General features: G+C 42.5%; 1 protein-coding gene across 1 annotated transcript in view; it reads right to left on the bottom strand.

Moving 5' to 3' along the window:
* Positions 1-14868, bottom strand: part of LOC116364153 (neuronal acetylcholine receptor subunit alpha-9-I) — a 31300-nt gene extending 16432 nt beyond the window's left edge. Inside the window, exons 1-5 of the mRNA XM_031817388.1 lie at positions 14591-14868; positions 13791-13936; positions 12266-12420; positions 2700-2880; positions 26-242 (exon numbers count right to left, since the gene is read on the bottom strand). Coding sequence (XP_031673248.1) covers positions 26-242; positions 2700-2880; positions 12266-12420; positions 13791-13936; positions 14591-14636 — 745 coding nt within the window. The 5' untranslated portion in view covers positions 14637-14868. The remainder of the gene's footprint in view (positions 1-25; positions 243-2699; positions 2881-12265; positions 12421-13790; positions 13937-14590) is intronic.
* Between the last annotated feature and the right edge of the window lie 203 nt (positions 14869-15071).

The raw sequence follows: 15071 nt of genomic DNA, 5'->3' as shown, positions 1-15071 counted from the left end.
TGATGGTGCCTGGTGATACCAGTACCTAGGAAGGAGATGAGGAAGCAGGGCAGCAGCAGATTGAAGATGTAGAAGAGAGACCGTCTCTTCAGGTGGAGGGTGTAGGTGATGTCAGGATACGGGTCTGAGCAGCAGCCGTACATGATGACGTTCCGGACCGCCGGCATTCCGTGACACTCCCACTCCACGTTCTCCACAAAGTCCGACAGGTCCCCACTGTCCATCCCCATGGCAATGTCCACCTGGAGACACAGTATACACACTTACAGTGTATATACACAGTATACACACACACAATCATACACACACACAGTATACACACACACACAATCATACACACACACACACACACAGTATACACACACACACACACACACAGTATACACATACACACACAGTATATACACACACACACACATACACAGTATGCAAACAGCGTAGCTAATGTCTGTTCAAATCAAATTGTATTCGTCACATACACATATTTAGTAGTTATTGCAGAAGTAGCGAAATGCTTGTGTTTCTAGCTCCAACAGTGCAGTAATATCTAACAAGACCCGACAATACACATCTAAAGTAAAATAATGAAATTAAGAAATATATTAATATTAGGACGAGCATTGTCAGAGTGGCATTGACTAAAATACAGTAGAATACAGTATATACATATGAGGTGAGTAAAGCAGTTTATAAACAGTATTAAAGTAACTAGTGTTCCATTATTAAAGTGACCAGTGTTCCATGTCTATGTATATAGGGCAGCAGCCTCTAAGGTGCAGGGTTGAGTAACAGGGTGGTAGCTGCTAGTGATGGATATTTAACAGTCTGATGGCCTTGAGATAGAAGCTGTTTTTTCTGTCTCTTGGTCTCAGCTTTGATGCACCAATGTCTGTTCCTGTGTTGCCAATGTCTGTTGTTGCGTTGCCAATGTCTGTTCCTGTGTTGCCAATGTCTGTTCCTGCGTTGCCAATGTCTGTTCCTGCGTTGCCAATGTCTGTTCCTGCGTTGCCAATGTCTGTTCCTGCGTTGCCAATGTCTGTTCCTGTGTTGCCAATGTCTGTTGTTGCGTTGCCAATGTCTGTTCCTGTGTTGCCAATGTCTCTTCCTGTGTTGCCAATGTCTGTTGTTGCGTTGCCAATGTCTGTTCCTGCGTTGCCAGTGTCTGTTCCTGGGTTGCCAATGTCTGTTCCTGCGTTGCCAATGTCTGTTCCTGCGTTGCCAATGTCTGTTCCTGCGTTGCCAATGTCTGTTCCTGGGTTGCCAATGTCTGTTCCTGTTCCTGTGTTGCCAATGTCTCTTCCTGTGTTGCCAATGTCTGTTCCTGTGTTGCCAATGTCTGTTCCTGTGTTGCCAATGTCTCTTCCTGCGTTGCCAATATCTCTTCCTGCGTTGCCAATGTCTCTTCCTGTGTTGCCAATGTCTGTTCCTGTGTTGCCAATGTCTGTTCCTGTGTTGCCAATGTCTGTTCCTGTGTTGCCAATGTCTGTTCCTGCGTTGCCAATGTCTGTTCCTGTTCCTGCGTTGCCAATGTCTGTTCCTGGGTTGCCAATGTCTGTTCCTGTGTTGCCAATGTCTGTTCCTGTGTTGCCAATGTCTCTTCCTGCGTTGCCAATGTCTGTTCCTGCGTTGCCAATGTCTGTTCCTGCGTTGCCAATGTCTGTTCCTGTTCCTGGGTTGCCAATGTCTGTTCCTGTGTTGCCAATGTCTGTTCCTGCATTGCCAATGTCTGTTCCTGTGTTGCCAATGTCTGTTCCTGTGTTGCCAATGTCTGTTCCTGTTCCTGTGTTGCCAATGTCTCTTCCTGTGTTGCCAATGTCTCTTCCTGCGTTGCCAATGTCTCTTCCTGTGTTGCCAATGTCTCTTCCTGTGTTGCCAATGTCTCTTCCTGTGTTGCCAATGTCTGTTCCTGTGTTGCCAATGTCTGTTCCTGTTCCTGTGTTGCCAATGTCTCTTCCTGTGTTGCCAATGTCTCTTCCTGCGTTGCCAATGTCTCTTCCTGTGTTGCCAATGTCTGTTCCTGTGTTGCCAATGTCTGTTCCTGAGTTGCCAATGTCTGTTCCTGCCTAAATTATTCAGTATTTAAGAAACTTAGCAAAGTGTGTATTATACCAAACACATATATATATATATATATATATAATACCATACATGTATACCTACAGTTGAAGTCTGAAGTTTACATAAACCTTAGGCAAATACATTTAAACTCAGTTTTTCACAATTCCTGTCATTTAATCCCAGTAAAAATGTCCTGTTTTAGGTCAGTTAAGATCACCACTTTATTTTAAGAATCATTCTCTCTACTATTATTCTGACATTTCACATTCTTTAAATAAAGTGGTGATCGTAACTGACCTAAGACAGGGTTAGTTTAGACTAGGCCTACAGACAGACAGACAGGGTTAGTTTAGACTAGGCCTACAGACAGACAGACAGACAGACAGAATGACAGACAGACAGACAGACAGACACAGACAGACAGACAGACAGACAGACAGACAGACAGACAGACAGACAGACAGACAGAATGACAGACAGACAGACAGAACGACAGACAGACAGACAGACAGAATGACAGACAGACAGACAGAATGACAGACAGACAGAATGACAGACAGACAGACAGACAGACAGACAGACAGACAGACAGACAGACAGACAGACAGACAGACAGACAGACAGACAGACAGAGTGTGTACCTGGTTGCCGTTGTATGTCCAGGACCCAAACGTGAGGTTACACCACTGCCAGTCGAAGGGAAAGTAGGAGACGTCCACAACACAGGAGCTCTTGGTGATGGCCGGCATGTCCCAGGTTATCTCTCCATTGTAACGTAACACCACGTTGGTGTCTGCTGGACCAGATGCTTCCTCATCAGCCCTACACACAGAGACAGAGACACACAGAGACACAGAGACTCACGGAGACACACAGAGACACACAGAGAGACAGAGACACACAGAGACACAGAGACAGAGACACACAGACACATAGAGACAGAGACACACAGAGACAAATGGACACACAGAGACACACAGAGACACAGAGACACAGAGACACACAGACACGGAGACACAGAGACACACAGACACGGAGACACAGAGACAAACGGACACACAGAGACACACAGACACAGAGACACAGAGACAAAGGGACACACAGAGACACAAAGACACGGAGACACAGAGACAAACGGACACACAGAGACACACAGACACAGAGACACAGAGACAAACGGACACACAGAGACACACAGACACGGAGACACAGAGACAAACGGACACACAGAGACACACAGACACAGAGACACAGAGACAAACGGACACACAGAGACACACAGACACAGAGACAAACGGACACACAGAGACACACAGAGACACAGAGACACACAGAGACACACAGAGACACAGAGACACAGAGACACAGAGACACAGAGACACACATAGACACACAGAGACACAGAGACACAGAGACACACAGAGACACACAGAGACACAGAGACACAGAGACACACAGACACGGAGACACGGAGACACACAGAGACACAGAGACACACAGACACGGAGACACACAGACACAAAGAGACACAGAGACACACAGAGACACAGAGACACACAGAGACACACAGAGACACACAGAGACACAGAGACACACACGGACACACAGAGACACGGAGACACAGAGACAAACGGACACACAGAGACACACAGAGACACACAGAGACACACAGAGACACACAGACACAGAGACAAACCCAGTATAAATATACACATAGAGAGGTATATAGAGACAGAGAGAGGTATATAGAGAGGTATATAGAGAGGTATATAGAGACACAGAGAGGTATATAGAGAGGTATATAGAGACACAGAGAGGTATATAGAGAGGTATATAGAGAGGTATATAGAGACACAGAGAGGTATATAGAGAGGTATATAGAGAGGTATATAGAGACACAGAGAGGTATATAGAGAGGTATATAGAGAGGTATATAGAGAGGTATATAGAGACACAGAGAGGTATATAGAGACACAGAAAGGTATATAGAGAGGTATATAGAGAGGTACATAGAGAGGTATATAGAGAGGTATATAGAGAGGTATATAGAGAGGTACAGAGAGAGGTATATAGAGAGGTACATAGAGAGGTACATAGAGGGCGGCAGCGTAGCCTAGTGGTTAGAGCGTTGGACTAGTAACCGGAAGGTTGCGAGTTCAAACCCCCGAGCTGACAAGGTACAAATCTGTCGTTCTGCCCCTGAACAGGCAGTTAACCCACTGTTCCCAGGCCGTCATTGAAAATAAGAATATGTTCTTAACTGACTTGCCTGGTTAAATAAAGGTAAAATTAAAAAAATTAACAGAGAGGTATATAGAGAGGTATATAGAGAGGTATATAGAGAGGTATATAGAGAGGTATATAGAGACACAGAGAGGTATATAGAGAGACAGAGAGGTATATAGAGAGGTATATAGAGATACAGAGAGGTATATAGAGAGGTATATAGAGAGGTGTATAGAGAGGTATATAGAGAGGTATATAGAGAGGTATATAGAGAGGTATGTAGAGACACAGAGAGGTATATAGAGAGACAGAGAGGTATAAAGAGAGGTATATAGAGAGGTATATAGAGACACAGAGAGGTATATAGAGAGGAATATATAGAGAGGTATATAGAGACACAGAGAGGTATATAGAGAGGTATATAGAGACACAGAGAGGTATATAGAGAGGTATATAGAGAGGTATATAGAGACACAGAGAGGTATATAGAGAGGTATATAGAGAGGTATATAGAGACACAGAGAGGTATATAGAGACACAGAGAGGTATATAGAGACACAGAGAGGTATATAGAGAGGTATATAGAGACACAGAGAGGTATATAGAGAGGTATATAGAGAGGTATATAGAGAGGTATATAGAGACACAGAGATGTATATAGAGAGGTATATAGAGACACAGAGAGGTATATAGAGACACAGAGAGGTATATAGAGAGGTACATAGAGAGGTATAAAGAGATGTATATAGAGAGGTATATAGAGAGGTATATAGAGACACAGAGAGGTAAATAGAGACACAGAGAGGTATATAGAGAGGTATATAGAGAGGTATATAGAGAGGTACATAGAGAGGTATATAGAGAGGTATATAGAAACACAGAGAGGTAAATAGAGACACAGAGAGGTATATAGAGAGGTATATAGAGAGGTATATAGAGAGGTACATAGAGAGGTATATAGAGAGGTATATAGAAACACAGAGAGGTAAATAGAGACACAGAGAGGTATATAGAGAGGTAAATAGAGAGGTATATAGAGAGGTATATAGAGAGGTATATAGAGACACAGAGAGGTATATAGAGAGGTATATAGAGAGGTATACAGAGACACAGAGAGGTATATAGAGAGGTATATAGAAAGGTATATAGAGACACAGAGAGGTATATAGAGAGGTATATAGAGAGGTATATAGAGAGGTATATAGAGACACAGAGAGGTATATAGAGAGGTATATAGAGAGGTATATAGAGACACAGAGAGGTATATAGAGAGGTATATGGAGAGGTATACAGAGAGGTATATAAAAAGTATATAAAGAGGTATATAGAGACACAGAGAGGTATATAGAGACACAGAGAGGTATAAAGAGACACAGAGAGGTATATAGAGACACAGAGAGGTATATAGAGACACAGAGAGGTATAAAGAGACACAGAGAGGTATATAGAGAGGTATATAGAGACAAAGAGAGGTATATAGAGAAACAGAGAGGTATATAGAGACACAGAGAGGTATATAGAGAAACAGAGAGGTATATAGAGAGGTATATAGAGACACAGAGAGGTATATAGAGAAACAGAGAGGTATATAGAGAGGTATATAGAGACAAAGAGAGGTATATAGAGACAAAGAGAGATATATAGAGACAAAGAGAGGTATATAGAGAAACAGAGAGGTATATAGAGAGGTATATAGAGACACAGAGAGGTATATAGAGAGGTATAAAGAGACAAAGAGAGGTATATAGAGAAACAGAGAGGTATATAGAGAGGTATATAGAGACACAGAGAGGTATATAGAGAGGTATATAGAGAGGTATATAGAGACACAGAGATGTATATAGAGAGGTATATAGAGACACAGAGAGGTATATAGCGAGGTATATAGAGACACAGAGAGGTATATAGAGACACAGAGAGGTATATAGAGAGGTACATAGAGAGGTATGAAGAGATGTATATAGAGAGGTATATAGAGAGGTATATAGAGACACAGAGAGGTATATAGAGAGGTATATAGAGAGGTATATAGAGACACAGAGAGGTATATAGAGAGGTACATAGAGAGGTATATAGAGAGGTATATAGAAACACAGAGAGGTATATAGAGACACAGAGAGGTATATAGAGAGGTATATAGAGAGGTATACAGAGACACAGAGAGGTATAAAGAGACACAGAGAGGTATATAGAGACAAAGAGAGGTATATAGAGAAACAGAGAGGTATATAGAGAGGTATATAGAGACACAGAGAGGTATATAGAGAGGTACCTAGAGAGGAATATAGAGACACAGAGAGGTATATTGAGACACAGAGAGGTACATAGAGAGGTATATAGAGACACAGAGAGGTATATAGAGAGGTATATAGAGAGGTATATAGAGACAAAGAGAGGTATATAGAGAAACAGAGAGGTATATAGAGAGGTATATAGAGAGGTATATAGAGAGGTATATAGAGAGGTATATAGAGACACAGAGAGGTATATAGAGACACAGAGAGGTATTTAGAGACACAGAGAAGTATATAGAGAGGTATATAGAGACACGGAGAGGTATAAAGAGACACAGAGAGGTATATAGAGAGGTATATAGAGACACAGAGAGGTATATAGAGAGGTATATAGAGACACAGAGAGGTATATAGAGAGGTATATAGAGACACAGAGAGGTATATAGAGAGGTATATAGAGACACGGAGAGGTATAAAGAGACACAGAGAGGTATATAGAGAGGTATATAGAGACACAGATAGGTATATAGAGAGGTATATAGAGACACAGAGAGGTACATAGAGACACAGAGAGGTACATAGAGAGGTATATAGAGACACAGAGAGGTATATAGAGACACAGAGAGGTATATAGAGAGGTATATAGAGAGGTATATAGAGACACAGAGAGGTATATAGAGAGGTATATAGAGACACAGAGAGGTATATAGAGAGGTATATAGAGAGTTATATAGAGACACAGAGAGGTATATAGAGAGGTATGTAGAGAGGTATATAGAGAGGTATATAGAGACACAGAGAGGTATATAGAGAGGTATATAGAGACACAGAGAGGTACATAGAGAGGTATATAGAGAGGTATATAGAGAGGTATATAGAGACACAGAGAGGTATATAGAGACACAGAGAGGTATATAGAGAGGTACATAGAGAGGTATATAGAGAGGTATATAGAGACAAAGAGAGGTATATAGAGAGGTATATAGCGACAAAGAGAGGTACATAGAGAGGTATATAGAGACACAGAGAGGTACATAGAGAGGTATATAGAGAGGTATATAGAGAGGTATATAGAGAGGTATATAGAGACACAGAGAGGTATATAGAGACACAGAGTGGTACATAGCGAGGTATATAGAGAGGTATATAGAGAGATATATAGAGACACAGAGAGGTATATAGAGAGGTACATAGAGAGGTATATAGAGAGGTATATAGAGACAAAGAGAGGTATATAGAGAGGTATATAGAGAGGTATATAGAGACACAGAGAGGTATATAGAGAGGTACATAGAGAGATATATAGAGAGGTATATAGAGACAAAGAGAGGTATATAGAGAGGTATATAGAGAGGTACATAGAGAGGTATAGAGAGGGGTATATAGAGAGGTATATAGAGAGGTATATAGAGACACAGAGAGGTATATAGAGAGGTATAGAGAGAGGTATATAGAGAGGTATGTAGAGAGGTATATAGAGAGGTATATAGAGAGGTATATAGAGAGGTACATAGAGAGGTATATAGAGAGGTATATAGAGACACAGAGAGGTATATAGAGACACAGAGAGGTATAAAGAGAGGTATATAGAGAGGTATATACAGAGGTATATAGAGAGGTATATAGAGAGGTACATAGAGAGGTATATAGAGAGGTATATAGAGACACAGAGAGGTATATAGAGAGGTACATAGAGAGGTACATAGAGAGGTATATAGAGAGGTATATAGAGACACAGAGAGGTATAAAGAGAGGTATATAGAGAGGTATATAGAGAGGTATATAGAGAGGTATATAGAGAGGTATATAGAGAGGTATATAGAGACACAGAGAGGTATATAGAGACACAGAGAGGTATATAGAAACACAGAGAGGTATATAGAGACACAGAGAGGTATAAAGAGAGGTATATAGAGAGGTATATAGAGAGGTATACAGAGAGGTATATAGAGAGGTATACAGAGAGGTATATAGAGAGGTATATAGAGAGGTAGATAGAGAGGTATATAGAGACACAGAGAGGTATATAGCGAGATATATAGAGCGATATATAGAGAGGTATATAGAGACACAGAGAGGTATATAGAGAGGTATATAGAGAGGTATATAGAGAGGTATATAGAGAGGTACATAGAGAGGTATATAGAGAGGTATATAGAGAGGTATATAGAGACACAGAGAGGTATATAGAGAGGTACATAGAGAGGTATACAGAGAGGTATATAGAGAGGTATATAGAGAAACAGAAAGGTATATAGAGAGGTATATAGAGATACAGAGAGGTATATAGAGACACAGGGAGGTATATAGAGAGGTACATAGAGAGGTATATAGAGAGGTATATAGAGACAAAGAGAGGTATATAGAGAGGTATATAGAGAGGTACATAGAGAGGTATAGAGAGAGGTATATAGAGAGGTATATGGAGAGGTATATAGAGAGGTATATAGCGACACAGAGAGGTATATAGAGAGGTATATAGAGAGGCATATAGAGAGGTCTATAGAGAGGTATATAGAGACACAGAGAGGTATATAGAGACACAGAGAGGTATATAGAGACACAGAGAGGTATATAGAGAGGTATATAGAGAGGTATATAGAGACACAGAGAGGTATATAGAGAGGTATATAGAGAGGTACATAGAGAGGTATAGAGAGAGGTATATAGAGAGGTATATAGAGAGTTATATAGAGAGGTATAGAGAGAGGTATATAGAGACACAGAGAGGTATATAGAGACACAGAGAGGTATAAAGAGAGGTATAGAGAGAGGTATATAGAGACACAGAGAGGTATATAGAGAGGTATATAGAGAGGTACATAGAGACACAGAGAGGTATATAGAGACACAGAGAGGTATATAGAGAGGTATATAGAGAGGTATATAGAGACACAGAGAGGTATATAGAGACACAGAGAGGTATATAGAGACACAGAGAAGTATATAGAGAGGTATATAGAGACACAGAGAGGTATAAAGAGACACAGAGAGGTATATAGAGAGGTATATAGAGAGGTATATAGAGAGGTATATAGAGACACAGAGAGGTATATAGCAAACACAGAGAGGTATATAGAGACACAGAGAGGTATATAGAGACACAGAGAGGTATATAGAGACACAGAGAGGTATATAGAGAGGTATATAGAGACACAGAGAGGTATATAGAGAAGAGGTATATAGAGAGGTATATAGAGAGGTATATAGAGAGGTATATAGAGACACAGAGAGGTATATAGAGAGGTATATAGAGAGGTATATAGAGACACAGAGAGGTATATAGAGAGGTACCTAGAGAGGAATATAGAGACACAGAGAGGTATATAGAGACACAGAGAGGTATATAGAGAGGTACATAGAGAGGTATATAGAGACAACAGAGAGGTATATAGAGAGGTATATAGAGAGGTATATAGAGAGGTATATAGAGACACAGAGAGGTATATAGAGACAGAGCGAGGTATATAGAGACAGAGCGAGGTATATAGAGACACAGAGAGGTATATAGAGACACAGAGAGGTATATAGAGAGGTATATAGAGAGGTATATAGAGAGGTATATAGAGACACAGAGAGGTATATAGAGAGGTATATAGAGACACAGAGAGGTATATAGAGACACAGAGAGGTATATAGAGAGGTATATAGAGACACAGAGAGGTATATAGAGAGGTATATAGAGACACAGATAGGTATATAGAGAGGTATATAGAGACACAGCGAGGTATATAGAGACACAGAGAAGTATATAGAGAGGTATATAGAGAGGTATATAGAGACACAGAGAGGTACATAGAGAGGTATATAGATACACAGAGAGGTACATAGAGACACAGAGAGGTACATAGAGAGGTATATAGAGAGGTATATAGAGGGGTATATAGAGACACAGAGAGGTATATAGAGAGGTATATAGAGACACAGAGAGGTATATAGAGACACAGATAGGTATATAGAGAGGTATATAGAGACACAGAGAGGTATATAGAGAGGTATATAGAGAGGTATATAGAGAGGTATATAGAGAGGTACATAGAGAGGTATATAGAGACACAGAGAGGTATATAGAGAGGTATATAGAGAGGTATATAGAGAGGTATATAGAGAGGTATATAGAGAGGTATATAGAGAGGTATATAGAGAGGTACATAGAGAGGTATATAGAGAGGTATAGAGAGAGGTATATAGAGACACAGAGAGGTATATAGAGAGGTATATAGAGAGGTATATGGAGAGGTATATAGAGAGGTACATAGAGAGGTATATAGAAAGGTATATAGAGACACAGAGAGGTATATAGAGAGGTATATAGAGAGGTATATAGAGACACAGAGAAGTATAAAGAGAGGTATATAGAGAGATATGTAGAGAGAGAGAGATCCAGACCGACTTGTTATAAAGCACTATGTCAGGTCTCCACAGAGAGACAGAGAGAGACCCAGACTGACTTGTTATAGAGCACTATATCAGGTCTCCACAGAGATAGATCCAGACTGACTTGTTATAAAGCACTATGTCAGGTCTCCACATAGAGATCCAGACTGACTTGTTATAAAGCACTATGTCAGGTCTCCACAGAGAGATCCAGACTGACTTGTTATAAAGCACTATGTCAGGTCTCCACAGAGAGAGAGAGATCCAGACTGACTTGTTATAGAGCACTATGTCAGGTCTCCACAGAGAGAGATCCAGACTGACTTGTTATAGAGCACTATGTCAGGTCTCCACAGATAGACAGAGATCCAGACTGACTTGTTATAAAGCACTATGTCAGGTCTCCACAGAGAGACAGAGACCCAGACTGACTTGTTATAGAGCACTATGTCAGGTCTCCAAAGAGAGAGATCCAGACTGACTTGTTATAGAGCACTATGACAGGTCTCCACAGAGAGACAGAGATCCAGACTGACTTGTTATGAAGCACTATGTCAGGTCTCCACAGAGAGACAGAGATCCAGACTGACTTGTTATAGAGCACTATGTCAGGTCTCCAAAGAGAGAGATCCAGACTGACTTGTTATAAAGCACTATGTCAGGTCTCCACAGAGAGATCCAGACTGACTTGTTATGAAGCACTATGTCAGGTATCCACAGAGAGACAGAGATCCAGACTGACTTGTTATAGAGCACTATGTCAGGTCTCCACAGAGAGACAGAGATCCAGACTGACTTGTTATGAAGCACTATGTCAGGTCTCCACAGAGAGACAGAGATCCAGACTGACTTGTTATAGAGCACTATGTCAGGTCTCCACAGAGAGAGATCCAGACTGACTTGTTATAGAGCACTATGTCAGGTCTCCACAGAGAGAGATCCAGACTGACTTGTTATAGAGCACTATGTCAGGTCTCCACAGAGAGAGATCCAGACTGAATTGTTATAGAGCACTATGTTAGGTCTCCACAGAGAAACAGAGATCCAGACTGACTTGTTATGAAGCACTATGTCAGGTATCCACAGAGAGACAGAGATCCAGAATGACTTGTTATAGAGCACTATGTCAGGTCTCCACAGAGAGACAGAGATCCAGACTGACTTGTTATGAAGCACTATGTCAGGTCTCCACAGAGAGACAGAGATCCAGACTGACTTGTTATAGAGCACTATGTCAGGTCTCCACAGACAGAGATCCAGACTGACTTGTTATAGAGCACTATGTCAGGTCTCCACAGAGAGAGATCCAGACTGACTTGTTATAAAGCACTATGTCAGGTCTCCAGAGAGAGACAGAGACCCAGACTGACTTGTTATAAAGCACTATGTCAGGTCTCCAGACCAGGTTACTGGGGATGCGGATAACCTCCAGTCCATCGTATTCCTCTTTGTCCCACTTCAGGTACGCATCGAACCACGTCTGACGGATCCACAGGTAGGTAGTCAACACCTGGTTCCTCTCGTCCTGCACACGCACACACACACACACACGCGCGCGCGCACGCGCACACACACACACGCGCACACACACACGTAAGACGTCAGGACAGATGAACCTTGACATCCTGGTTATTTGACTAACATTGTTATATCTACATTACGATACACTGCTGCCCTCTAGAGACATTAAAAATACATTGCACAAATGACATAGAGGCAGTAACCCAGGAACAGGGTTGGAGAGAGAGTCCTGCAGAAAACCCAGGAACAGGGTTGGAGAGAGAGTCCTGCAGTAACCCAGGAACAGGGTTGGAGAGAGAGTCCTGCAGTAACCCAGGAACAGGGTTAGAGAGAGAGTCCTGCAGTAAACCCAGGAACAGGGTTGGAGAGAGAGTCCTGCAGTAACCCAGGAACAGGGTTGGAGAGAGAGTCCTGCAGTACACCAGGAACAGGGTTGGAGAGAGAGTCCTGCAGTAACCCAGGAACAGGGTTGGAGAGAGAGTCCTGCAGTAACCCAGGAACAGGGTTGGAGAGTCCTGCAGTAACCCAGGAACAGGGTTGGAGAGAGAGTCCTGCAGTAACCCAGGAACAGGGTTGGAGAGAGAGTCCCGCAGTAACCCAGGAACAGGGTTGGAGAGAGAGTCCCGCAGTACACCAGGAACAGGGTTGGAGAGAGAGTCCTGCAGTAACCCAGGAACAGGGTTGGAGAGTCCTGCAGTAACCCAGGAACAGGGTTGGAGAGAGAGTCCTGCAGTACACCAGGAACAGGGTTGGAGAGAGAGTCCTGCAGTACACCAGGAACAGGGTTGGTGATGGTCTATAGTGAGACAGGGTGATTGGCTATAGTGAGACAGGGTGATGGTCTATAGTGAGTCCTCACCATATCTTTGATCTGAGACAGGGTGATGGTCTATAGTGAGACAGGGTGATGGTCTATAGTGAGACAGGGTGATGGTCTATAGTGAGTCCTCACCATATCTTTGATCTGAGACAGAGTAATGGTCTATAGTGAGACAGGGTGATGGTCTATAGTGAGTCCTCACCATATCTTTGATCTGAGACAGGGTGATGGTCTATAGTGAGTCCTCAACATATCTTTGATCTGAGACAGGGTGATGGTCTATAGTGAGTCCTCACCATATCTTTGATCTGAGACAGGGTGATGGTCTATAGTGAGTCCTCACCATATCTTTGATCTGAGACAGGGTGATGGTCTATAGTGAGTCCTCACCATATCTTTGATCTGAGACAGGGTGATGGTCTATAGTGAGTCCTCACCATATCTTTGATCTGAGACAGGGTGATGGTCTATAGTGAGTCCGCACCATATCTTTGATCTGAGACAGGGTGATGGTCTATTGTGAGACAGGGTGATGGTCTATAGTGAGTCCTCACCATATCTTTGATCTGAGACAGCGTGATCTGTAGTGTGACGTTCAGGGTCTTGTCCGTGTCCTCTACTGGTCTCAGAGCACTGGAGTAATTTTCCATCAGGTCGTTAAGCAGCTTCTGGGCATAACGACCCTGGGCACTGGTACACACTGGAGGGAGGGGGAGGCGAGAGGGGATGGGATGGGGGAGAGGGAGGGAGGGTAGAGGGGGGGGGGAGGGTAGAGGGAGGGAGGGTAGAGGGGGGGAGGGGGGGGGGGGGGAGAAGGGGGAGGGGTGAGAGGGGATGGGATGGGTAGAGGGAGGGGGGGGGAGGGAGGGAGAAGGGGGGAGGGAGGGGATGAGGAGAGGGGGGATGGGATGGGGGAGAGGGAGGGGGGAGAGGGGGGGGGTGGGGGAGAGGGAGGGGGAGGGGGGGGGGTGGGGGGGGGGAGAGGGAGGAATTATTGATCTATAACACTAATTAACAACATGACAGAGGTTCTCTCTCCATTTATCTATAATACTAATTAACATGGTAGAGGTTCTCTCACCATTTATCTATAACACTAATTAACAACATGACAGAGGTTCTCTCACCATTTATCTATAACACTAATTAACAACATGACAGAGGTTCTCTCACCATTTATCTATAACACTAATTAACAACATGACAGAGGTTCTCTCACCATTTATCTATAACACTAATTAACATGACAGAGGTTCTCTCACCATTTATCTATAACACTAATTAACAACATGACAGAGGTTCTCTCACCATTTATCTATAACACAAATTAACAACATGACAGAGGTTCTCTCACCATCGATCCAGCAGCTGATCCACACCAGCAGCACCACCGTCTTCATGTTGCCCTGCTGCCTCCAACCAACAGATCAATTATTCAACTCGCAAATAACAGAGACGGCCTAGTTAGAATCCTCTTCTATGGAGTCCCATTGTGATCCACAGCCCAGCCACAGAACACTCTAGATAAAACACTCTGCACAGAACACTCTAGATAGAACACTCTAGATAGAACACTCTAGATAGAACACTCTGGATAGAACACTCTAGATAGAACACTCTAGATAGAACACTCTAGATAGAACACTCTAGATAGAACGCTCTGCACAGAACACTCTAGATAGAACACTCTGGATAGAACACTAGAATGTAGACATTGTGTTCTAGAGTCTTGACGCTAAGCTGGTCGTTATTTTTGTGTTCCGTTGTGTCACTGAACCAGGATATCTCTCTCTCTCACACACACACACACACACACACACACACACACACACACA

Source organism: Oncorhynchus kisutch, unplaced genomic scaffold, assembly GCF_002021735.2.
Source record: "Oncorhynchus kisutch isolate 150728-3 unplaced genomic scaffold, Okis_V2 scaffold1010, whole genome shotgun sequence".
Taxonomy (NCBI): domain Eukaryota; kingdom Metazoa; phylum Chordata; class Actinopteri; order Salmoniformes; family Salmonidae; genus Oncorhynchus; species Oncorhynchus kisutch.
This window is presented reverse-complemented; position numbering and strand designations above follow the sequence as displayed.